The following is a 27,337-nucleotide window of genomic DNA, read 5'->3' on the forward strand; positions in this document are numbered from 1 at the left end:
GGACTTAAAGAAATTGGGCTCTTGCTATCTTGGCAGAGGAATCCTGTTTTTTTTTTTTTTGGGGGGGGGGTCACTCTGAGCTGCTTATGAGGGAGCATTATAGCCAGAATAAAAGTCCAAGTCCAGAGCATCTCCAGATCTCCAGTCACCGTATCAGCCTCACCGAGGCCAGGGAGAAACACGTGTCTGGGTAAAAAGGAAGATAAAAGAAACATCTGTTCTCACAATATGGGCTTGTTATCATAGCTCCTTTAAGTACCGAAGGGCTGGCTCCGAGAGCAGATTTTCTCCCGCGCGGAATTACCTCAAGGCTTGGTCAATTTTCTGAGGGCTCAGGGACAGGTTGTAAATGAGATTGTAGTTGTGAATGAGGCATCTGGCCTATTCCTTCTCCAGGACTCCTGCAATTGGTTTGGGTGGGTGGGAAGTTTTGAAAAGCCTGTGGAGAAACCAAAAAAGAGAGAGAGAGAAAAAAAATCTATATTAGCTTGAATGACTTCTGAGTAAAAACAAAATGCTAATATTTTTGTCACTTTCAGCTTCCTAAAGCAATTTAAGCTTCTTCTTTGTGGTTATAAAACTTTAAAGGCCAATTTTTAAAACAAGGGGGTGCCTGCTAAAATAAATTTCTAATTTTTCTGGTTTATTATTATTTTTTTCTTACTGAAGTCGCCAAACACGTTCCTAAACATGCAGGATTCAAACAGCTCATTTTATTCATTTCATTTATTCATGCATTTACTGTGACTCCCTCCTGCTTGCTGTGTGATCACAGGTACATCCTCTCGTTTCTCATGGCTCAGAGTCTGAATCTGTGTAATTGGGCTGGTAGTGTGTATCACCACAGGATGTTCTTTTGTACCCGTCCGTTATATGCATCAATGCCAAGGTCCCTTCCAAGTTAAGGGTAGGTGGACTTGGGGAGTTGTGGAGAGGAGCTTTAAGTGGGGAGCATGGCATCAGCAAAGATGAATAACTCATTCTTAAGCCCCTAATTGTGAGCTCATATATGTCAGATACTATGCTTAAGAATATAGAAGATTTAAAGAAGGTACCTTTTACCTCAGGAAGCTCCCCAACCTTTAAGATGGTAAGATATGAAGAAAATTAGCTAGAGTATCACAATAGTGACTGATATTTACACATGTATATAACATTTACTATATTTCAGTTATGCCTCCAAACATTTTACCAGTAGTGATATATTTAATGCTCACAAAAACCCATTTTATAGAGGGAGAAACTGAGGCATAGACATGGTAAGTCATTTGTCCAAGATTGCTTGAATTCATGCATTTAACCACTACACTCCATCACAGAATAAGGGGGAAGAGATTGTTGCAAGTAAGGCTCAGATCGTTTCCTAAAGATGTTCTTTGAATTGTGGAGATCTATACCACAGGTGTCAAGAAAAGCTTTCAGTATCTTTTATAGGAATTGAAGATGCATCCCTTGCAGTTTGTTCTTTTATCATCCTGTACTTGTACAGGCTGTAACAATGATAGTGAATTTCTTTCTCAAAGAGGCCAGATGCGGTCCTCCTGTCATTTCATTTACAAAATGAAACACCACAACCAGTCTATTAGAGTTAGAGTTTGGACACCTATTAACTCTGTTTAAGTGGCCAAATATTGTTCATATTTAAATGAGCAAGGACTGTTGGGCATGGTGCTCCCTTCTGAACCTCTTTGTGATGGGTGTTCCTAACAGTGGGCTGCAGATAGCTGGGGCCCTAATGTGATGTATTCTATCCAGTTCTAATTCATTTCTATCCTGTCCCATTCCATCCCACCCCATCCCATCTCTGCTTATCTTCTGTTCTGTGTAGGGTTGTTTATGTCTCTCTCTTCTATTAGAATGTTGATCCTTTCCTCTGCAGAAATCTTTCTGTGAGTTGGTCAATAACATCTTTGCAATTTTCTCCACTGGATGTCTACTGTTGGTCTGGTCTAGGTTGGATCCCTCAAGATATTTCCTCATATTCTGCCTCTGGAAATATAAGGTATGGGCTTTGGAGTAAGGGTCTGACTGAGGAAGACACTTGAACTTTCTGAGCCTCAGTTTCCTCAACTTTAAAATAGGAATAATTAAACAATATGAAAATCAATAAAATAACAAATCTTAACACAGTGTTCAGGACTATTAAGCACCCATAATACAAGCATTCTTATAGGACGATTATAATAGTTGTAGCAACAATATTAGTCAAAATAAATAAGAATGTGTCTTAATAGGAAGAAATTTTAAAAATGTATAAAATTGAGTTTATATTTAATTAAAAATTAAAAGTAGTGTTAAAAAATACATGTAGGAATCACCACTGGTGTGGGTAGGGGCATTTTCTACTATTTTCTAAGTTTTACTATTGGTAGAGGAATCCTAGTGTCAAACAAAAGTCCATTGGCTGAAATTTGTATCTAATTTACTGTCATTTGGGGCTGCCCAGGAAAGCTGCATAAAATAACCCTTACAATCTATTTTAGTGCTGAAAAGCCTGTTCTTGTCCCACCAGAGCCAAAATGAAAGGCATAAGAAGAAGAAACTCCTTAACATCCACTTCATTCTATAGTTTGCAAAGAAACTCTCAAATCTCGTGTGATCCTCTCTCCATGTGGGAGGTATGTTTTATTATTATCAGTCTTATTTTATAGATGAGAAAATAGGCTTGGAGAACCTAAATAACTGGTCTTCAGGGCTCAGCAATTAGTCTAGTCTGGACTTGCATCTAAGTCTCCCAGTAAAAACAAAGAAACAACCAACAAAGCAACAAGCAAAACCTCATGTTCTTTCTGTTATGCCATGGGAGTTTAGTGTAGGAGAAGTCCAACAGAACTGGGTTTGAATTATGCCTCCACTTCCCACTGGCTAGTCTTTTGCCACTTTGAGCTTGGCTTTTTCCTCCTTAAATAAGGCCATTAATCCCTTCAGCATGTGGTTTATGTGAGGAGTTAGTGATTCGCTGTGTGCAAAGGCCAGACTCATGCAAAGAATGTCCTTGAGGGTTCTCATTGCATTCGGCCTCCTTGAACTGGAAAACGTTTTCTATCTAGCCTTCAGTTCATTGGGAAAATTCCAAATCTACCATTCACCCAAGCATTTATCCCAACCCCCTTCTTTCTTTAGAAAACATGACCAGTTACTCACAGTCATTTCTTATTCTTTCTCCTCAAGGATATTTTCTTGACAACCCCTGTTAGAACATAAGCACAGAGTAGGTTCCCAGAAACACTAATTTGATGATGGATGGTCTGTCTTCACCCTGAATGAAGAACACTCTGGCCTACATATTTCCTTGCACATAATAGAGAACACTGATTCATCAATAGGCAAAGAAGGTATCATCTGCTCAGTGTCTCGAATGAAGCTGTGGTGGTCAGCTAAATACTGTGGTTAATAAACCAACTAAATGACCTCAGTTAATCCTCTTTCCTCATTAAAGATAGTTATAGATCAGGCTGACACATTCCCTGGCTGACAAGGAGCTAATGAATTTCATAGAAACAGAGAAAACAAGCATAAATAGTGAAGAGGCCATGAGAGAGGCATTTCAAATCTGCCGGAATCTGCCTCCAAAGTCAACAAAACTCTGTTTTTCCTTAGAACAGTTCAGAAGTATGAGAAAGGTCCCAGTCTTTGGGGAGTCTCTTAGCAACTAAGTTTATGATCCATCATCCTTCACTGCCACTCAGCACTTCTTTCTTTAGGAATGTCTTCCCTTTCCACCTGAATTTTTTTTGTATTTGTTTGTAACCCCGTCACCACTCTAATGGTATAAATACCTAGACTCGTGATTTATTTTTTAATTTAAATTCCATTAGCCAATATATAGAACATCATTCATTTCAGAGGTGGAGTTCAGTAGTCCATCAGGTGATGTAACACCCAGTGCTCATCACATCAGGTGCCTTCCCTAATGCCTGTCACTCCATCCTCGTGATTATTTCGGTAACCTTTTGATGATTTCCTTTTCTCCAGTATCTTCCCTAAATTATCCGTCTCTTCTTTTATGGTGCTCTCCTCTGATCGAAACTTTGGTGAACATTGGGTAGAGGATTAAGCCTCAGCCTAGCACTTGAGAGTTACAGTAGGGTCTCAACTTTACTATCTAATCTAGCACAAACCTTCTAAGCTTTGCAGGAGATGGTTTCATTCAACTCAGAATGCCTTCTCCAGCTATCCAAAGTCAACCTCAGCCTTTCCTGCAGTCTCACTCAAGCTCTCTTTCCATGGAACCTTTTCGGAAAACTCAATTCATATTTGTTTCTTCAGTTATAATACTTTGCTATATGTTGCCCTTGAGAATGTTTGTTTTTTAGCATTTAACTATTATCTATCTTGGCGTCTTACCTAAAAGGTCCTTGACGTTTTTTTTTTTTTTTTAAAAGATTTTTTATTTATTTGACAGAGTTAGAGCACAAGCAGGGGGAGTGGCAGGTAGAGCGAGAATGAAAAGCAGGCTCCCCACAGAATAGAGAGCCTGATGTGGGGCTCAATCCCAGGACCCTGGGATCATGACCTGAGCTGAAGGCGGACACATAACCGACCCCTTTGGTGTCTTACCAAATGTCCCTGAGGCCAGAGATCATGTCTCATTCTTTTGTTTTTCCTTCTGGTCCAGCCTCTAGCACAGTGCTGGGCTCTGTGTTTAACAAGTTTAAACACTTAAAAGTTCATGTTTAAGAAGTTTAATAAACCAGATGAATTTTTTATTTAAAATTTTCATCTCCTCCTCTCTTTGGTAAAGTGATTATTAGAAGTCCTGAGGTATTGTATGGTAGTTATACTTTATGTGGTCTAGAGTACAAAACAAAATGAAACAGAAAATGCATTGCTACTGTTATGTGATTATTTCTAGAGAGTGCTAATGTATCCCCTATTTTTTTGCTGAGATATAATTGACATATACCATATTATAAGTTCAAGGTGTACAATGTGATGATTTGATACATGTATATATTGGGAAATGTTTAACACAATAAGGTTGGTTAAAATATCCTTTATCAGATGTAATTACCACTTTACTGTGGTTGTGTTATGGTGGTGAGTACATTAAAGCTCTACTGTCATAGCAACTTTCAAGTATACAATATAGCATCGTTAACTAGAATCATCATGCTGTATGTTAAATTCTTGGAACTTGTTCATTTTCTAACTGAAAGTTTGTGCCTTTTGAACAACAGCTCCCATTTTTTCCAGCAACCACCATTCTAGTCGCCACTTTTGTGGGTTCCATGTTTTTAGGCTCCACATGTAACACACTAAGTCACCATAACTACAGAATGTAATTAAGTACCACCATTTCAGGGCGCCTGGGTGGCTCAGTGGGTTAAGCCTCAGCCTTCGGCTCAAGTCATGATCTCAGGGTCCTGGGATTGAGGCCCAAATCAGGCTCTCGGCTCAGCAGGGAGCCTGCTTCCCACCCACCCTCTGCCTGCCTCTCTGCCTACTTGTGATTTTTCTCTCTTTGTCAAATAAATAAATAAAATCTAAAAAAAAAAAAAAAAAGTACCACCATTTTAGTCCATGTCCTTTTGTATCTGCTCCCTCTTCTCCAGGTTTCTGACCTTGTTCTGGACTTCATTTTCACTTGGACATTGCAAATCCTTACCCCTTTCCCTACTTTCTCTTTCTCCTTCCATCTGCACATAGCCATCAAGGATCTTTCTGAAATACAACTTCATCATAACCCTTCCTTTCTTAGAAATGCTCAATGCTACTTACTCTTTTGCAACTAAACTTGAATTCCTTGATCTGGCATCTAAGATCTTTCTATATCTGGAGTCTTACATTTCTACCCTTATCATTTAACATTCTTCTTAATAACCCTTATATTATTTCCAATCAAAACTTCTTGCACTGAGCTTCACACATAACAATTTTCTTGGCTAATGCACACCTTTGCCAGAAAGATCTATTTCATTTCTTTATATATAAACTGCACTTTATCCTTAATGGTTAATTTTACACTGAGATAACCTTCCCTGACCGCCTCACTAGGAAGGAATACTCCTTTCTCTGAATGTCCACATTGCACACTGTAATGGTATCTATTACCTTTCTTCTTGGATTTATTTATGTGTTTACATTCATTCCTTTCTTCTTTCCCTCAAAAAAAAAAAAAAGTTGAACAGAACTGTGCAAGGTGCAAGCGTGGGAAAAGGAATATAGCCTACCGGTGAGATTGTAGTAAGTCTCCAAATGAAAAAGATATTTATCAAATATGGTAATAGTTGTTACAGAACTCTAGGAGGACAGATAAAGGTTAGCCTAGATCTGTCTGGGGAAATTTGGGGAGTTTCAGAGGAGTAGAGCCTGAGTTCTAACCTGAAACATGTTTAGGCATGAGCTAGCCAAGTGGACAAGATAGGGAGTTGGTGGGGGTGGGGTAGGAAGAAGAAAAGCAGACAACTCAGATGGAGAGCATAGGGTGAGAAAAGGAGCAGCCACAGGAGAAAGCATGGTATGTTTGAGGAAGGCAGGTTATCCATTATGATAGGGTAGGAGATACTGGGAGAATACCCACTGAAGAAAAAGAGACTGGTTAGGTGGACAGAGCTAGCTTTTGCCTTGCTAGGGAGTTTGGAGTTCAGCCTATCAGTGGGCACACTGAAGATTTCAGTTGGGAGTTACAAGACTGGATTGTAGGTTAGACTCCAGGAGTTGAATGGAGGAGGATCAAAGACACAAAGAGACTGTGAGTAACTTGGTGGGGGATTCAGGTCTTCCTCTGATTCGTCTCTGTATTTCCCAATTGTGCTCCCAGTGCCAGTGCACATGGTTTATGGACAAACTGTGTTTGTTAAGAAGTGAAAGAAAAGGAGGTGTCCACTTCCAGACTAGAACACACATGGAAAGTCCTAACAGCTCTAAGCTTCTCACTTTACCTGTATTACTCCAATCACACTGCTAGAGGGCATTTTCCAGCTTCTTGAACCTGTCAATCCATGTCTCATATTCTTCAGACGGGTTCTTCATGGTTGGACTTAAAAAAGGCTGTGAGACTGGCCTGAACTTCAGAGCATTCAGGGGATCTTAGGTGGCTGAAATCTCAGCAGGAAGGTTTTTTGGTTGTGGTTCTTCTTCTGGAGTTTTCCACCAAAATAACACAAGCATCTTACTGGCAATACATATACTGCACAGAGCTCCTCCGGTCTCTTGGCCAAAGATGAGGCCACACAGCCAGCAATATTTATTGTAAGGTCTGGTTTTGTAAAGTTAGAGGATGTGTTTCAAATCCTCAGTGCCATAGGACCATATCTGCCAATTCTTGCTGTATATAAATAGTATTTTTTTTTTAAGGGAAGGGTGGAATCATGACTTTATTCAGTTTAAACTTATGATTTACACAAAACAAAGGTTTTTGTAACAGACTTTTCATGATATTCTACTTTTTTTTATACTAGTGGGATAGTAGGATAGGCTTCAGGCAATGCTTATAATTTCTTGATGGGAAAATGCATCATGAGTGTGAGATTCTTGACAAAAGGTGATTGAAACAATATTGATATTATCTTAGGCTCATGGGTTCATTCTAACAAACCATAAAGCCCCTCTGTGGTCTGGCAATCCTACTCCTTTAACAGAGGATGCTGCAGCCCAGGGAGTGGAAGTGATTTACTAAGATCACAAGTCAATGGTAGACCCAAAACTAGAAGGAGGGTATAGAGGTTACATCCAGCTCATTTTGATATTCTAACTAAGTGTCCAGCACAAAATGAGATGCTTTTAGCACAAATAGATGAGTTCCCACTGCACCATGTAAGACATCCTATCATCCACTGTGAAGAGAGACAGTGGCATCACCTGTTCGATCTGCCGAACCCTGCTGCTCCAGGAATTTCCCATCCTCCCTATCACCATGGCTATGGAAAGAATTGGTATGTACATGGTGCAGGCCTGGGCATCAAATGCAAAATGGGCCAATGAACAGTATGTTTGTTGTCCAGTGGTTTTGGAACTATTTGTGAGTGATAATGACAGAAAGATAGAAAAACAGGCCATTCTCTGTGAGATGTAGGAACTCTAGCCGGTTTTCCTCTTTGTATTGGAAATGAGAAAAAGATGGTCTACTGAGGCAGACAGACAGACAGATGGAAAAATAGGTAGATAGAGGTTATGAAGCCGACAGAAGAGAGAAGAGGAAAAGATACAGGAATTCATGATGTTGGCCAAGATCCTGATCTTAGTTCATTGTTACGGGTCTGTCCTTAGGTTGTATTAAATTGGTAGAGTTCGTTCTGTTCACCTTGATGCAAATAATCTTAACTAATTTGCCATAGAATTATGTCTCTAACTTCTGTAAATCTGTGCTTTCCCCAATTTTCAAATATCTGAATTTCTCATTTTGTACCTTTGTCTCAAACTTCTCACATACAAGCTGTGAAAATCCCACAGGCCTGAAGAATGGAAACTGCAATAAGACCCCAAGTTTTGAGTTTGTTAACAAACACTCATTAGGCTGCTGTGGGGAATGGGAAGCACTGTTTTATCTGAAAGAGTAGAATGCTATATGAAATTATAACCATATGGATGACCAACAGCCAGAAAATTGTCAAGAGATTAATATAAAAGAATTCTACTTTGATAAAATCAATTTTGAGAAAGAGCTGAAGGTTTTCACAAAGTAAATAAATAGGATTATTATACTTTTTAGAGCTTTGGACCACTTTAGAAATCTGAAGAATACTTGGATAATCTACTTAGCTAAATGCACATTGGCATAGATTTTGGTGGATGATTTTAGAGAATTCAGAGAGGTCCTTGGATCTGAGAAACTGTTTTTAAATAAATTTTTGTATTCTTTCAGATAGTTCAACATTCTCTTTGACCACTAAAGGCAGTGGGGGGTGGTTGTATGGACCTCAATTAGGCTTAACTAAATGAGTAAGTAGTAAGGAAATAAGTAACATGCCCTATACTCTTTTGGTCCCACTGTATCAGGATAAAGTCCAAATTCCTTACTTGGCACATAAGACCATTCAAGTTATCATTATTGCTTCTCTTCTTTTAGTTGTATGTATGTATCTTTTTCTCTCATCTTTTTCCAGGAAAAAAATAAAGCTGTATGATGTCTTTATGCTTTATACATGCCATTCCCTCTGTCATGAGAGCCCTTCTTACCACTCCTGTCTTCATTGGTTGGGCTTCTATTCATCCTTCAAGACTCAACTCATATTTCACCTCTTGTGGGGGACCCTTCCCCAAAGCTCCAGGTGGTGTGAGGGGTGATTCCTTATAGACCCCTTTGTCCATCACAGCATGTATTAGAGGATATTGTGACCTGAAGTTAGAGTATCTGTCTCCTCTACCAGAGATCTAGAGACAGGGCCTCTGAGGTAGGCATCCATGGACCTTCAAGGTCTGGTTAGTGGCCAGCACATAGTTGGTTCTAAAGACATGTTTACTGAATGAATAAGGGAATGAATAAATGATTTTCTCTGGGAAAAGAGGAAATGTGCTTTACCAAACTTCTGCTTCAATTTCACTCTCTAAAAGTGGGGCAATGAATGCTACTCATAGAGGAATGTGAGAAGAATCAATTACTGCAGAGATGCAGTAAAATCCTCAACAAGAGGCAAAATAAAAGAGCAAAGTATATTTTTTATAATCTTATTCACAACAGACTTAACACTCAAGGAGAAAAGCATTTGCTGTTGTTTCTTGCGTGGCAAGAGGCTTGCCAAAATGGATACTATTTTCTAAAATATTTCAAAGTGTGAAGTGCGTGAAGAGGCCTCCCGTCATTTTAAGATGAATTATGTTCTAATCCGGGCATTTAAAAAACAACAACAACAGAAAAACTCAGGCTGTTTTTCAATTCCGTCTGCATCTTCTTTTGGCTAAGTGCTGGGAATATTAATACGGATTTTAACTGCTTGCCAGATTTTTTTTTTTTTTTTTAAATCAAAGAGCCCATTACATTTTAAAATGTGATGTCTGGGGAAAAGGTCACCCTCAGTTTCTGGAAGCTGGGCTTTCGATGTTAAAATAGGTCTCATAACCATCTTTTATTTTGATGGCAGTTGGTGGATTGGTCACGGGCTTTGGAAGGACACCTGTATACAAGCTACAAGTCCAGTTTCTTGGGGCAGACAGTAGGCCCATCACCGTGTGATTTCTGCATGCATATCAGCAAGGACAGGAACCAATCCACAGACTCTCAGAGTTCTGCCTCCCTTCTCTGTTGCAGCAGAGTCTCAAGGTCAAAGGGAGCCTGACATCAAGGTGCTGGGTGGAAACCAAAAACCCAGAAGGGAGGGCCCAACCCAGCCCCAGAGAATACAAGGCAAAAAATGGGCCAAGCCCCTCCTCCAGCTCTGTAGAGCCAGGTGCACACCACATGTTTTGTTTTGCCTGGAGACATCTCCGGGACTTTAGCCTGTGTTGCCAGAGGTTTTCTTTAAGTTCTTCCCTAGACAAGCAAGAAAAAATTGGAAGGGTTTAGTTTGTTCTCCTTATGTTAACATCTACACGTATGCACCCAGGCCAAGAGAATGTGGAGGCTCTGTTAGGTGGCGGACATTGTGTTAGGTGATAGGGATACATTGGTAGATTGGGGCTTTAGTACCTGTCTTGTTGGAGCTCACAGAGGGCAAGTTGATGCTAAATTACTACTCAAAATTTTTATTGGGTTATAAACTACTATAAACACAACCAAGGAAAAGGTGAAAATATTTACACTTATTTTGAGATGGGGCAGGAGTTGGGGAGGATCGGAGAAGGCTTGCTGGAGGAGTGACACTTAAACTGGGGGCCCCTGAGGGATGAATAGGAGTTTCCAGGTCAGAGTGATGCTGGCAATGCCTCCTGTGTGGCAGATTGTTCCAGATAAGCAGAGACAATAGCCTATAGCATCGCCTTGAATCAGGAGGACTTCTAGAGTTTGGCAAGCAGCAGCAAGGGGCCTCTTTCCATAGTTCAGCTTCTTTCCCCAAAGCACGAACTTCTGCCTCTCACTCCATGCAGGTGTGTGCCTCAAGGATCAGGTAAAAACTTTGTCTTCCCCCTTCCTTACTCCTGTCAGTGTTCAGAAGTTTGAACATTATTCCTAACCTGGAGGATTCTACCGTCCAGGTACTACTTGCTCAGGCTGTTGCCTTATGAATAGAAATTTCCTTAGGATCCAGGAAAAGACATGCAGATCTTCTGCTCAGGTGTTTTCAGTCTTATGGTGGGTATCATTCATTCATCACTAGCACCTTTGTTGACTTACTCATTTATTTTACAAATCCAAGCAACTACCACACCGTAACGATTTCTGGGAGCTTTGATTTCTGTATTTGGTGCATAATTCAAGTATGCCATTAACAAATGTATATGGTTTCTCACCGCTTTCGATAAAGATGGTTCAATTACTAAGTTTTTTTCTTTTTTTCAAAAGGTGGAGAGTGGCAGTGTAACATTGTGGTAGAGAGTGGAGGCTCTGAAGCCAGATGCCCTAGGATTGAGTCCGTCCTGGCTCCTTTCTCTATGACCTGTGTGACCTTGGGCAAGTTACTTGTCTTCTTTGTGTCTCATTCTCCATTTCTGCAAAAGGTGGCTAATACCACCCATAGTTTATTACGGATAAATGGGCTAGAAGCTGTAAAGCAAACACCTGGAAATAGCAAGTGTTCAGTAAATGTGAACTAATAGTGTCATCTGTGTAAGGACGTTCATGTAAATTAACGTACGTATCAGATTAAAAAAGCTTTTGCTGCCCCTTTAATATTGCACCTGTTATTCATTATCAATCCCCTACCCTCAGTCTCCTGATGAAGACAATGTGACTTCAGAATGTCCACAACCCGGGCACCGAGCAGTAGAATAAGTACTCAGTCCATGTTTGTAGATGAAATGAATGACCATGTGCCCTGATAGGAAGTTTAGAAATTAAAGCTGCTGAGTGGATAGTTGTATTTCTCCCAGTTCCTTTTCAGACCGGATGGGAGGAGGATTTTTTCTCTGCATTTCTTTATCTGCCCATCCCTAACCCAGATGCTAGATAGAGGACAACTTAATAGATGCTTCATGAGAATCCTGATAGCCAGCTAAGGCAGATCTGTTTTAATTGCTGCAAATTTGTCATAGGAACCCATCATCATCAGGCAGCCCGGGGCCCTGCTCTTCTCACCCTGTATATGAGAGAAAAGCCTTCTGGTTGCTGCCAGTGAAGAAAAGTTCTAATTACTCTGAATTACCAAGGCTGAGAGTTAAGAGGATTCTAGAAGCAGTATAGAGCATATAAGATAAACTCGGTGTCAAACCTGAATGCTAAACCTGATTCTCGCTTTTACTAGCTGCAGCTTTTCAGATCTTAATTTTGTCCGTTGTGAAAAGTGGACCAGCAGTTTGCAGGAAGATTGTGGAGATTAAAAAAAAAAAAAAAGTTACCAACTAAAAATACTTAACACAGGAAGATGCTCAGTGGTCTTAAACAAACCTGGCTTCCCCAGAAGAGAGGACTTAACATTAATTATCATGTGCCAGGCAGTTTTCTGGGCACTGTTCCTGTATAGTATCCCTTTTAGCCTAAGATCTAGAACCTAGTCTTTGTCCCAGGCCAGTTTCTTTCTGGGGTCTGCACTTCTTGAAGTTACATTAGCAGAAAATAAATGCTGGTCTTCCTGATCTCACTTAAGCTTCCCTTTCTCCCTTCTAATATCTAGGAGCATATAAAAAGGTAATGGTTTGCACATGTAAAAATGGTTTGAGAAACCCGAGGCAGAGCTAATTTTTTTTTTTCTTTCTAACACAGCAGGAAGGATAAATAATAACCATCTGTCTAGTCTGCCAGTTGATGATTTGTACTGGAGGAAATAAGCCAAGCTGGCTTCTAGAGATTTCCAGGTGTTGGAAGGGCCAGGTTTTACAGGGCTTCCAGTGGATTCTGACAGTCACACAGCCGGCCCTCCCCTCCCCCGCTCCCCACTAATGACTTTGAATCAGTGGTCTTCAGCGCTGGCTGCTAATGTGCTCCCACCTGGGGAGCTTTAAAAATTACCAGTGCCTGGGCGGCACACCAGACCAATTAAATCAGAATTTCGAAGGGTGAGAACCCAGCTCAGGACTTCTAAAGAATTCCCTAGGTAATTCTAAAGTGAAGCCACGGGAGAAAACAGATTTGAATAAAGGCTTCTGGCCTCATTGGACCTAGTGAACGAAACTTTTATGAGAAGGAAGCATAAATATATGTTAAATATCTATATATGCCAGACATTTCTCACAGGTTTTTTTACTCAACCTAAAGAATAACCCTGTGAGGTAGAAATTACCTCCATTTTACAAATGAGGGGACTGAGGCAACACCAGGTTTGGTTTCTTGCTTAAGACAACAGAGGTAGGGACGCTTGGGTAGCTCAGTGGGTTAAAGCCTCTGCCTTTGGCTTAGGTCATGATCTCAGGGTCTTGGGATCAAGTCCTGCATTGGGCTCTTTGCTCGGCAGGGAGCCTGCTTCCTTCTCTCTCTCTGCCTGCTTGTGATCTCTGTCTGTCAAATAAATAAATAAAATCTTAAAAAAAAAAAAGACAACAGAGGTAGGGTTAGGTCTAGATTCTAATTCATTCACTCATTCAACAAACATTCGTTAAATGCTAACAGTGATACAACAATGAACAAGACAGAATCTTCCCATGGAGTGTGTGCATTACAGTGGTGAGGGCAAAAGCTATGTAAAGTAATGGCAAGTAGTGATAAGGGCTAGACACATAGCTAAAGCCATTTATGGGGGTAGAATGCCTTGGCAGTTGTTATTTTATTTTATTTTATATAATTTTAGTTTATTTATTTGTCAGAGAGTGAGAAAGAACATAAGCAGGCAGTGTGGCAGGGAAAGGCAGAGGGAGAAGCAGGCTCCCAGCTGAGCAAGGAGCTGGATGTGGGACTCCATCCCAGGATGCTGGGATCATGACCTGAGCTGAAGGCAGCCACTTGACTGAGCTACCCAGGTGTCCCAGTGGCAGTTGCTATTTTAGGGAGGGAATTCACCAAAGGCCTCTCCAAGTGACATTCAAATAGAGCCCTGAGAAACATGGGAGAAAGGCATGCAAATGTCTGCAGAAAGAGCATTTCAGGGAAAAGCTATCATAAAGGCAAAGGTCCAAGGGAGGGAGAAGTGTTTGGTACATTCAGGCAATTGCTTAGAGGACAGCTTAGCCGAAGTGGGATGAAAGGGGAAGAGAAGTTTAACTATTCACAGAACTGAAGGGCTCATGGGCCATGCATGTGACTGGAATTGATTTTCTTTTTCTTCCATCATTCATTTCTTCTCTGGCAATTGTCCTCTTCATTACCCCCTTCTGGTGATAGCAACTATATTTTACTTTGGGCCCCCCCCCCCCCCCCCAGTGCTGTGGTTTGGTAAGAACGACACCAAGTTCCAGCTCTGAGGTTGGTCTCTGATTAGTTGAAGACCATCCTGGTGTTCTAATCACAGTCTTGGTTCTAGGGTGGATATAAAACTCAGTCTAAGCCTCTGAGATGAGAGGAGACACCTGCTACAGTTTCTCAACTCATAAAATTCTCTTCTTCTGGGCAGGGCTGGCCAAAAGAGAGTGCTGTCAAGATATGATGACCTTGGCTACCATAGCTATTTTGTTATTCAAGTGTCTGGAGAAGTTGAGGCACTACCATGTAGAGCCTAAAGTTGATGCCAGCACCATATACAGCAGAGCAGAGAGCCAGAAAGAAACCAGATCCCAGATTTTGACTTTTTTTTTTTTTTTTAAAGATTTCATCTATTTGACAGAGATCACAAGTAGGCAGAGAGGCAGGCAGAGAGGGGGAGGAAGGGAAGCAGGCTCCCTGCTGAGCAGAGAGCCCAATGCGGGGCTCGATCCTAGGACCCCGAGATCACGACCTGAGCCGAAGGCAGAGGCTTTAACCCACTGAGCCACCCAGGTGCCCCCCAGATTTTGACATTTTTAATGACTACATCAAACCAGCCTATGGCTCTTACTGCCACCAGACTTTTTATTTACATAAACCAAAACTCTTTATTGTCTAAACCAACTGAGTTAGCTTTTCTGTCCTGTCAAGAGAAACCGTTCTAAGTAGGAATTACTTTTTCTCCTTAATAAAAGGGAGTTTAAACTCTTAGTCATTTTTTTTTAGTGGTTATTCTTCCTTGTTTTATTTTCTTTTTTTTAAATTTTTTCAGTTTATTTATTTTCAGAAAAACAGTATTCATTATTTTTTCACCACACCCAGTGCTCCATGCAATCCGTGCCCTCTATAATACCCACCACCTGGTACCCCAACCTCCCACACCCCCGCCACTTCAAACCCCTCAGATTGTTTTTCAGAGTCCATAGTCTCTCATGGTTCACCTCCCCTTCCAATTTACCCCAACTCCCTTCACCTCTCTAACTCCCCATGTCTTCCATGCTATTTGTTATGCTCCACAAATAAGTGAAACCATATGATAATTGACTCTCTCTGCTTGACTTATTTCACTCAGCATAATCTCTTCCAGTCCCATCCATGTTGCTACAAAAGTTGGGTATTCATCCTTTCTGATGAAGGCATAATACTCCATAGTGTATATGGACTACATCTTCCTTATCCATTCATCCATTGAAGGGCATCTTGGTTCTTTCCATAGTTTGGCGACCGTGGCCATTGCTGCTATAAACATTGGGGTACAGATGCCCCTTCTTTTCACGTCTTAGTCATTTTTCTGTGTTGTCTTGAGTGATAGGTCTTCAAGAGATGTTTGAGGGATCAATGAGACTCTGAAATTATGATTATTCCTTCCAATTTCCCTCCATTAGCAGCCTTGCTATAACCCTGCTCTGTGCTTCCTGCTTTTTCTTCCTCTTCCTCACTCACAGGCTCTACAACAAAGAGATTTAAAGTTGGAGCCATACTTCATTTTCGTGAAATACTATTTTAGACCTCAGACAATAGCATATCTGGAGGGGTCTAAGCTCTTTTTTATTTGTCTCCATGGGAGTTCATAACACTTCTTGAATCTGTGGCTTGAGGTCTTTTATCACTTTTGGAAATTTCTTCATCATAATTGCTTCAAATACTGCTTTAGCTCTATTTTCTTCCTCCTATCTTTCTTTAGATGTATACTGAATATTCTTGCCATTTCCTTTATGTCTCATATACTTTTTTTGGTATGTTCTATCCTCATTGTTCCTTCATGCTTCAATCTGGATATTTCCTAATGAACTATATTTCAGTTCACAAATCCTCTCTTCAGCTACACTCAACCTACTGTTCAACTCATCTAGTGAGTTTTTAAAAATTAATTTTTATGTTTTTCTGTTCTAGATATTCTTTATAAATTCAAATGACTTACTTAAATTCTCCATCTTATCCATTCTCTTAAACATATTAATTACAGTTATTTGAAAATCCATGTCCTGTCTTGTATCGTTCCTGATTATTTGTAATTGAATGCTGGACATTTTGTATAAATAAGTCTCAAGGTTTTATATGATGTTAACTTCTTCCAGAGGGTTTTTTCCTCTTTTTTTTTTTTTTCCTGGTATTCAGTTTGAATTCCAAATAATAGCTTTAAAAAAGATGTTGTTTTATATTTTATCTAGTCTTCTAGTTGGTCTTGCCAACTGTAAACTAGTGCATTCTAGACCTTAGCCCAAGTCACAGATATTAAGTATTTATATGATTATCATGTATGCATTAAAAAAGAATTTAATAGGATTCTTGGGAGTCCCAGTGAGATAAATTTGTTATATAAGGCAGTACCTATAAAAAGGAGTCATTTTAATAGGTCATTATAGAATTTTTGAGTGAAATGAGGCTCCAGGAATGAAAAAAAAATCACAATTCTTCACACCCAAAAGGAGTAGCTGCCTTTAGTTTCTTATAATGTATTTTCTTTCAAGAAAACAGGCAAGTAAGATGTACCTCCCTCAGTGCCTAGAAGCACTTAATCATCACAGCTCCAGCAACACAGAAATGGGAAGAGATTAAGGCATTAAATTTCTCAATAAGCTATGGGCTATCACAACAACAGTGCAATAGAAGTTTCACCAAAGTCAAAGTCCTATGCTCTGTGGAGTGCAATATTGCCTAAAAAACTTTTTCATAGCAATAGAGCAGGTATTTTTTTTCCTACTTTGGGTTCATTTTAAAGATGAGAAAAATGAGTCCAAGAGAAGTAAAATAAGTGTTCCAATAGAAGATGGTTATTTAGTTGCAAAGGTGAGACTTTGGCTCATCTTTTTGTACACTTTTCTATGTCATCCATTATGGGTTGAATTCTGCGCCCCCCTCAAGTACATGGTGAGGTCCTCACCCTTAGTACCTCAGAATGTGACTGTATTTGGAGACAGGCTGTTTAAAGAGGTGATTCAGTTCAACTGAACTCATTAAAATGAAGACACTTGTCTGACCGGTATTCTTATAAGACCAAAAATTTGGATACACAAAGAGACACCAGGGATGTGCCTGCACTGAGAAAAGACCATGTAAGGACAGTGAGAAAGAGGCCATCTGCAAGGCAAGGGGAGAAAGTCTTCTTTCTTTCTCTTTTTAAAAAATTTTATTTTATTTTTGCAGTGTTCCAAGATTCATTGTTTATGCACCACACTCAGTGCTCCATGCAATACGTGCCCTCCTTAATACCCACCACCAGACTTACCTAACCCCCTACTTTCCTCCCCTCCAAAGCCCTCAGTTTATTTCTCAGAATCAACTGTCTCTCATGGTTTGTCTCTCTCTCTGATTTCTCCCAATTCACTTTTCCTCTCCTTCTCCAAATATTCTCCATGTTATTCCTTATGCTCCACAAGTAAGTGAAACCGTATGATAATTGACTCTCTCTGCTTGACTTTTTTCACTCAGCATCATCTCCTCTAGTCCTGTTCATATTGATATACAAGTTGGGTATTCATTCTTTCTGATGGAGGCATAATACTCCATTGTATATATGGACCATATCTTCTTTATCCATTCATCTGTTGAAGGGCATGTTGGCTCTTTCCACAGTTTGGTGACTGTGGCCATTGCTGCTATGAACACTTGGGTACAGATGGCCCTTCTTTTCACTACACTTTCAAACGTGCTGACACTGGGACTTTAAACTTTTAGTCTCCAGAACTCTGAGAAAGTAAACATCTATTGTGTAAGCGACTCTAGCAAACAAATGCATCAAGTGACCTGGATTTATATTAGAGCGAGAAAGAGAAAGCATTTGGTTTAAACGTTTGTTGTGATCACCTTTGAATGTCTTTGTTTTGTTTTTTCAACAAAACTGAGTTCTCTGAAGTTATAGATGACATCGTGAAAAATGAACCCTCACTTGCTATTACCCTATTGTCTTCTAGCACATCCCTTCTATCTTTTTTCTATAATGCTGGGATGGGGATCTACAAGTATATTTCCCTGGCCTACTGGCTTCAGGCTAAATTCCAGAAAGGGGAGATGCTTGGAGGGAGATTAAACTGTGGGGAGAGTAGAGTAGAAGTATTTTCTTCTTGTTTTTGGAGTTTGTTAGTATCTGTCCATCATCAGGGGAGAGCCACTGCTGTTGCTAAGATTGAGCTGTCAGAGAAGCCTCCTGAACCTCATTCTTGCGTCTGAAGGAGACTTCTGAAGTGTTTTTCAACATTTTGAGCAAAAGTCATATGTGAAAATTCAAAATCTAGATGAATAGCGACAGGACATCCCATTCAGTAGGTCCAGCATTCACCACATTGTGTTCTGTCAGAAATCCAAGCACCAGCCCTATTTGTGAAACACTGAGTTTCAAACTACATGGTGTAACCAGCTGTGTGGCACCTCCTTCAAAATTCTTTCTCTAGCTGCTTGGCCTATTCTTGGAGATCCTAGAATCAGCGATGTAGTAGCACTTGCCAAGATTCTGCTAACAGTACACCTTTCACTATGTTCCTTCAGCACTAAAGATGAGAGCTGGTTTCCACAACTCCTAAGCTCTGGGTTACCTCAACTGTCATGGGTTGAATTGTGTACTACCACTAGTACCTGTTAATGTGACCTTATTTGGAAGCAGGCTCATTTTATATGTAATCAAGTTAAGATGATGTCATTTTGGGTTTGGGAGAGCTCTAAATCCAATGAACAGTGGTGGCTTTATATGAAAAAGGAGATACAGAGACACCAAAGAGAGAGAGGGAAGAAGGTCATGTGAAGGTGCAGGCAGACAGTGGAATTAAGCAACCATAAGCCAAGCCAAGAAATGCCTGGAGCCACCAGAGGCTAGAAGAGGTAAGGAAGAATGTTTTCCTAGAGACTTCAGAATGAGCATGGCCTGCTGACATCTTGCTTTCAGGACAGGCCTCTGGTCTCCAGAGCTGTGAGACAATAGATTTCTGTTATTTTAAGCCACCCAGTTTGTCGAACTTTGTTATGGTGGCCCTAAGGAAATGAATACACACACTATCCTCTTTTTGCTTGTTTAAAGCTTGTGCAACCTGTCCCCTAATCCTCTGTTTTAAGTTCCCTGTTTGAAATACCCAGGAAGGTTATTGTTCTGCTGGAATGCAAACTGAGACACCACCACTCCCCTCAAACTTTTGGTACCTTGTGTTTTGATCCAAAAGGTAATCACTAAATGGTTGATGAATGTAGTAAACAGAAATTGCAACAGCAGATTAATATCAATGCATATTTTTTCACCTGTCACATTTAAAACTTGCTAATTGCTAAATATTTTGCCCAAATTAATCTTTATAATTTCACTTAATAATATGTCTTGGAAATCTTCCTGTATCAAGGCCAGCTATGTTATTTTACAGCTGCATAACTTTATCAGTTGGATATACCGTAATTTAATTAAATTGTCCCTGAAGGATTTCTTATTGTTTCCATTCTTATTTTTAACTTAAAATATTTTTTACTTCTGTTTTTACAGGCATTTACCAAAAAATGATACACTGAACATTTATTTTATTTTATTTTACTCTAATTTTATTTTTTTGAGATGCCAGTAGGGTAATTACCTAGCTGTGGCATTCCTAGATCTAAGGGACTGTGCAACTGAAGTTCTAATAAATCATGTCCACTTCTTCTCTAAGAGCTGCATTCATCTGAAAGGGTGCTCACTAGAGAATGTTTCATGATATAATACAACTTGGAGAATTATGCCTTTTATGATCCCCCTGGTCTAAAAGAATAGCCAGTGAGGCAATCCTGAGTCTTATTTTTCCTGCACTGCTGTGCCATTTACATTTCTGAGAGCAATAAGATGAAACCCAACTAGAAAACTACTGGAGCAAAGCAGCAGAGTCAACAGTGGCTCTGAGAACTGGGATGTCTCTCAAGGAACTAAACCGCCAAACTCACCTGTGGGCAAATCAGAGGAAGCTTTGTTCAACAATTCAACAAAATTCTGCCATCTGTACAAGAGAAGTAAACGTGGCATTGGTACTCAATGTAGAAATCTCTGAAAGAATGTGCAATAAGGTCAATGTTTATATTGATAGTGATATTGAAGGAGCTTTTTGATACCTGTATCATTCAAGGTATAATTCAGGAAACAAACTATTTTAGGGGTCTCTACTAGAACAGGGCTTTGATATAGGAAATTTGGTGCCTACAGAATTATTTCAGGGGTTAGTAGAATGGAGGTTGGCATCTGCTGCTAGGCTCAGAATTAGGCCTCACAGTTCTAGAGACCAGTGAACTGCAGAAATTTTTGACAAATGTCTCAGTTGTCCCTGACTGCGAGGTTGGTGACTAGGCAGTACAAAATACATTTTGGCCAAGGCAAAAACTGTTGCCTGCCAGGGTCTGGAGTTGCTACTACTTTGGGAAAATAAGTAAATACTTAAAATGTCTCTGGCCCCACCCCCGCCACTTCTGCCTTTCAAATCTCACCCAGTTGCATTTCACTGATGGAACTTAAATCAATTCCAGAACCTTGGTGTCAAGGGAGTTAGAAATGTTATTTGTAGTCTTCCCAAGAATGGGAACTATTGTGATACAGGAAAAAACACAAGAGCGGATAGAAAGGAGTTCTGAGTTCAAATAGATAACATTTAGTGAAATCTCCAAGCAGGAAGAGCATTAAGCATATATTTACGTGTGACGGTCATTGAAGGTTTATAAGTACTTTAGGAAAATGTTGGTCATGAAAATTACCTGTTTTTGCTTGCCTGGCATCCATCCTCCATTTATATACAAATATGGTCTTCTCTGGGATGATGGACTATAATCAATATCCCTACCCGGGCCAGTGTTGTGACTCACCTTGTCTAATTAATCACTATCTATTTATCACTTTCTCCACATACCCTTCCCTACCTTCCTCCTTCTCTCCCATTCCCTGTCTCTGTATCTCTCATTAACTTTTGGCTCTGGTTCCTCCCAAAGTTTTATTTTCCCCCAGTTTTGTGTATAACTCCATATCTTTTCAAAATATTTCTTTTTATTTAGCTTAACAAAAGGCAGTTTCTGTTGCTAGCCACCAAACTGCGACTGGTAAGAATTGTTATCTCCTCCTTGCCCATCAGTAGTTAAGGAAATATAAAGCCCAAGTTGTGAGATATAGAAGCCCTGGATTTTCTAGAAGAGTTTTAATATCATGTGATTTTACTCTTTAAATAAAAACGATTCATTGTTTTGCTTATACCTCATAGGACTTTTCCCATACATGACATTTCAAGTCAGAGTAGTTCTTTTTTTTGGTATGGAAATCTGGCCTCTGGAGATTCATTTCAGTTTGGGCACAAGAATAGATAAGGTGGAGGTATGCAGAAATCATAAGCCTGATAAGATGATGACTCTATCAGCTGCTGAAGGGATACACAGGGAAAGAATGTTGGAAAAGCAGCACTGTTGGGAAATATCAATGATCATACAAAGGTCTGATATTAGCACAGATCTGAAGTGAGCTACAAGGGAAGCAACTCCTGACTTCGATGCTTGCTGCAATTCTGTCCTCCTAGGAGGGCCAGGTTTAGGCCTACAGCATCTTCTGACCCTTAGGAAAACAGCCACAACAATGTGACAATAAAAATCTAGATCATCGATGTTTCCATATTGCATAACCTTTGTTTTTTCAGAGCTGTTAGGAGTTATCAAATATGGGACAAGTCATCTGGACCAACAGCACCAGAAACTCTTCTGCCCCTTCTTGAATAGTGCTGATAGTAGGGGGAGGAGACTGTGAGAAAAGTTTATTAAGTATTGAGACTGGACACTGCCTGATTCAAGTGTATAGGATTTATGTGATCAATGAAATCCTTGAGACCCTTCTAATTAAATTTTTCTTGCTTCTGTATTCTTTACATTACCCTAGGAACTTCAAAGAGCCATTGACAATTTAAATGGGAGAATGGTGGGTATTATAGAGGGCACGGATTGCATGGAGCACTGGGTGTGGTGAAAAAATAATGAATACTGTTTTTCTGAAAATAAATAAATTGAAAAAATTTAAACAAAACAAAACAAAACAAAAAGAATAATAAGAATGAGAAGGAAATAAACAAATACACAGATTAATGAGCAAAATAAATAAATAAATAAATAAATGGGATAATGGGTTCCAGTTACCATAACAGGCACTATAAATCTAATCACAGAAGCAGGTGCCAAACTTCCAATGCAGAGTCAGAGAGTTCAGGACTGGAGGACAAGGTCTATGAGCCTGATTTTATATTCAGGCAAATCTGAGCTCAAATTCTAAATTCCACTAGGTTATTAAGTTAAAATGGCCTTTAGTAAGTATTCTGAGTACTTTGTGTGCATTATCTCATTTAATTGAGATAGCCATCCTATGAAACGTGTAAAAGAGTTGCCCAAGGACCCACGTTTTCAATGAGGTAGCCAGAATTTAAACTCTGGCCGTTTGACTCCAAATCTTGCATGCTCAACCATTGAATTATATAGCCTTACACGTGAATGTAATATAATTTTATTTCAGTTACATTTTTTTTCTCCTGAACACAGCTCCAGTGTCTTCTGGTATTCTTTATTGCAGAAGTTTGAGGTCAATCTGATTTGGGTTCATTTAAAATTAATGTTTTCCTTCCTTTGCTTTGGTTTAGTTTTATTTTGGTTTTGGTCTGCCTCCTTAAGTAATTTTCTTGTCTCTGTAAACACAAAACTTTTGTTAGGATAGACATGGATGTATTTTTCCCTTCATTTATCTTAGTCATACTGAGTCCTTTTGATCTGTACACAGAGGTTTTTTTCTTTTTTCCCATCTCTGCAAAGTTTTTTTTTTCAGTTGTAGGTTTTGTTGCTAGTTCTTGTTCCATTTTTCTAGTTTCTTCTTCCACAATGCCAAGGCCTCTTAGGTTCAATTTCTATTTTTTCTCTTCTATGTCTACTATCTTCTCTCATTTTCTTCTCTGTTTTTTGTTTCTAAATTTTGTGGAAAACTTTCAAGTTTGATATTCTTAATAGATTTTACCTAGTATCACTTTTACTTTTTTTTTGATCCCTGGTTACCTCTTTTATTTTAGTAAATAGTATTTTATTGGAGGGTGACTGGGTTGCTCAGTTGGATGAGCATCCAACTCTAAGTTTTTGCTCAGGTCAATATCTCAGGGTTGTGAGATTGAGGTCCACGTTGGGTTCCACACTCATCATGGAGTCTGCTTAAGATTCTCTCTCTTCCTCCTCCTTTGCACTCCCTTGGCCAATCATGCTTGCTTTCTCTTTCTCAAGAAAATCAATTAATTAATATTTTATTGGAAAATAACCACAGCCATTTGTTATACATTGTTTGTGGCTGCTTTCAAGCTACACTGACACAGTTGAGTAGTGGAAATAGACTGTAGACTCACAAAACCCAAAGAGTTACTATCAGGTCCTTTATAGAAAAAGTTTGTTGACCTAAAAATGTAATACAAATAACTTAATATCATCAACTATCTAGCAATGATCAGATTTCCTTGATTGTCTCATAATTTTTTATTGAGATCTAATTTATATGTAACATTATATTAGTTTCTGGTGTACAACATAATGATGCAGTATAGACAAGGGATCCCATTTAGTCTAGTGGACATATATCAGCACATATAGTTACACTCCTGATTATCACTTAATTTGGATTATAAAAGCTTCCGCTCCTTGAAACTGTCCATGTTTACCAAGTTCCTTCAGTTTCTTCTGTTCACTTTAGTGCTTTCTAAATTTCATTTTAGTAGTTTATTATGCTTATTACTTTCCAGTTGGTTTCAATAGAGGACATGGCTCCATACAGCCTATAGAGAACATTAATGGTTTTCTAAACATTTCCTAGTTTTTAGAGTAATCATTTTCAAGAATTTGCTGCTATTTGGAATCTGCAGGATTCTCATTTCTTCTCTGTATTCTGCATTATTTTTAAAATTAGATCTCATATTTGGAGTTCTCTATATTCACTGTCAAATGAGGAACTCTTCACATTCTGCACAACTCAACAGATCAGTTGCATAGATTTTCCTTGGTCCTATTCGCTGCTTATTTAGTCCTACAGTCACAGAGTGAGTGCCAACCCTCACTGACACCTGGTGGCCCTTGGTTGGGACCAGCTCAGGTGGGTTGAGTATTAGACATGAAATTAGCATGTATGTCATTATCAATATACTTTGCATATATGACTACCAGGGATCTGCCTCTCTCTGCTCCAACCCACATGACTTTATTGGCAGGAATTATGCCTCATCAAATGCAGACATCACAGCCAGGTTTGCCCCTGCCCTCCTTCCCCACCCCAAACTTTTGCATTGTCATTCTCTGAAGTTGTGCTTTCTGCATTGGTACAGAAAAGCAGTATGTGGCTAAGCGTATGCGTATGTACCCTTGGGTGGGTACGGACACAGGCTAACAATACTCTTGCAGCTACAGAAAGTGGTGCTTGTGTTATTTTTTAGTGGGTCAAGACTTGGGGCCTCCTCTCTGGAAAACAGCATGGAGGTTCCTCAAAATGTTGAAAATAGAACTGCCCTATGACCCAGCAATTGCACTATTGGGTATTTACCCTAAAGATACAAACGTAGTGATCCAAAGGGGCATGTGTACTCGAATGTTTATAGCAGCAATGTCCACAATAGCCAAACTATGGAAAGAACCTAGATGTCCATCAACAGATGAATGGATCAAGAAGATGTGGTATATATACACAATGGAATACTATGCAGCCATCAAAAGAAATGAAATCTTGCCATTTGCGACAACATGGATGGAACTAGAGCGTATCATGCTTAGCGAAATAAGTCAAGCAGAGAAAGACAACTATCATATGATCTCCCTGATATGAGGAAGTGGTGATGCAACATGGGGGCTTAAGTGGGTACGAGAAGAATCAATGAAACAAGATGGGATTGGGAGGGAGACAAACCATAAGTGACTCTTAATCTCACAAAACAAACTGAGGGTTGCTGGGGGGAGGGGGTTTGGGAGAAGGGGGTGGTATTATGGACATTGGGGAGGGTATGTGTTTTGGTGAGTGCTGTGAAGTGTGTAAACCTGGTGATTCACAGACCTGTACCCCTGGGGATAAAAAAAAAAAAAAAAAAAAAAAAAGACTTGGGGCCTCCAAATCAAGGGGAAGTCTGGTGAAAGAATGAGAGATCTTCTGTCAGTTGTACTTCTCACAGGTAGACAGGGCCAAGGATGAATGCCAACTCACTGATTTTCCCAGATTCCATTTATTTATAGTTAGTGAGATTCCTTCTAGATTTTGGCACTAGAGTGCTTATTAGTTTTGGCTACTGGTGAAGTTTTTGCCTCTTTATTTATTCATTGAAATTTTAATTATGGATTATTAAATGGCTAATATTTTATACAGTATGTGGATGACATTTTATACAATAAGTAATTTTATATAGTAAGTCTTATATATCAAAATAACATGGAACAAAAGCCTAAACATACCAAACATACAAAAGGTGGCCTATTTCATAGAAACATCCTGGTAATCTTGATTAAATTAATTACAGGTGACCTGTTTCTTTATGAGTTTCATAAAGGCTTAAACCAAAAGTATGTCAGTGCTTACTTCCTAAGCCCATTACATTTCTCCAGCTTATGAAATGAATGCTGCTGCCATAATAATAGTCCTAGTTCTCCAAATCCACAATACTTTTGCTTGCTTCTTTTTCCCTCTGAGACACTCTTCTCCTTCTCTTACCTGGTTAGTCCCTACAGGTCTCCCCAAGCTCAGTTGAAATGTAGTGTAAAATAGCACTGAGGTGCCAGCTTGTTCAGACTGCTAGAATCATAGTTTAAATACCATGGTTTGAAGCATTTAATTATCATGCCATTCCCTTAAGGATCTTGTAATATTCTCCTCCAGCTGAGAGAGTACAGAATATTCTAGAAGGAGGAGGCAGGTAGGCTATTGTACCAGAATACCATAGACTGGAAGTTAAACAATAGAAATTTATTTTCTATGGCTTGGAAAGCTGGAAGTCCAAGATCAAGGTATCAGGAAGTTCGACTTATTCTGAGGCTCTGTCATTGGCTTGTAGATGGCCACTTTCTCACTGTGTCCTCACATGGTCTTTTCTCTGTGTTAACCCATATTTGGGGTTTCTATTTCCAAATTTCCTCTTCTTGTAAGGATACCCGTCAGACTGGATTAAGGCTCACCCTCATAGCTTCATTTTATTTAACTCAATAGCCTCTTTAAAGACTTTATCTCCAAACAGGGTCATAGGGTAAGTTACTGGAGGTTAGGGTTTCAGTTTATGAATTTGGGGAGATGCAATTCAGCCCATAACAGAAATAAAGATTCAATGAAGCCCAGCTTTTGGGACAATTTACTTAAGGTCTCTGAATCTCAGTTTGATCATCTGTGAAGTGGATATAAAAACATAACTCATGGGGCTATTAGGAGTAAAATGAGATAAGCCATGTAAAGCATTTAGTCCCATGCCTGGCGCATATAAGGTGCCACGTGAATCAGTCCCTTACAGCGTCAAGTCAGGAGGTTATTTTTGTTATGTCATTTAACTCAGCCACTGGGACGCTCATTCCTCTCCACCATCTTCCTTTGTGTTCACCTTCTTGATGGAGGGCCCTGCATTGTATTCTTTTTGCCTTCCAGTTAACTGTGAGAAGCACAACACTTCCTTGATTCATAAGGGAATAAACTCTTAAATCCATCAAAATAATTTTTGTTTCCATTTGACAGATGAGAAAATTAAGGTTAAGAGAAATTAGTTACCTGCCCAACTTTCCCAAACTAGAGCATTTCAGAGCAAGGTTTTCTATTTAGATCCATATGATTCCAGGACTAAAGCTGCTTTTCCCCAACGTAAGTGGCTGAAGGGCTAGGGGAGGTGCTCCACCAGTGAGGGGAAGTTGCCTCCTGGGCTGGGCCCTGGGCTTCTTTGGATCATGACTCACCCTGGAACTTAAGAGCCTCCTTGCTTTTGTATCTGTATCTCACACCTCTCCTGGGTCTTAGGGGAGAGGACTGAAGAT

General features: G+C 39.6%; 1 protein-coding gene across 1 annotated transcript in view; it reads right to left on the reverse strand.

The window, feature by feature from the left end:
• Positions 1-240: 240 nt before the first annotated feature.
• CUNH1orf87 (chromosome unknown C1orf87 homolog) overlaps positions 241-27,337 on the reverse strand; it is an 89,286-nt gene continuing 62,189 nt past the window's right edge. The window contains 3 exon segments of the mRNA XM_004751684.1: positions 241-401; positions 6,885-7,154; positions 20,258-20,310. Of these exon segments, the coding sequence (XP_004751741.1) occupies positions 241-401; positions 6,885-7,154; positions 20,258-20,310 (484 nt within the window).

Source organism: Mustela putorius, unplaced genomic scaffold (genome assembly GCF_011764305.1).
Source record: "Mustela putorius furo isolate JIRA1106 unplaced genomic scaffold, ASM1176430v1.1 tig00003853_pilon_pilon_pilon, whole genome shotgun sequence".
NCBI lineage: Eukaryota > Metazoa > Chordata > Mammalia > Carnivora > Mustelidae > Mustela > Mustela putorius.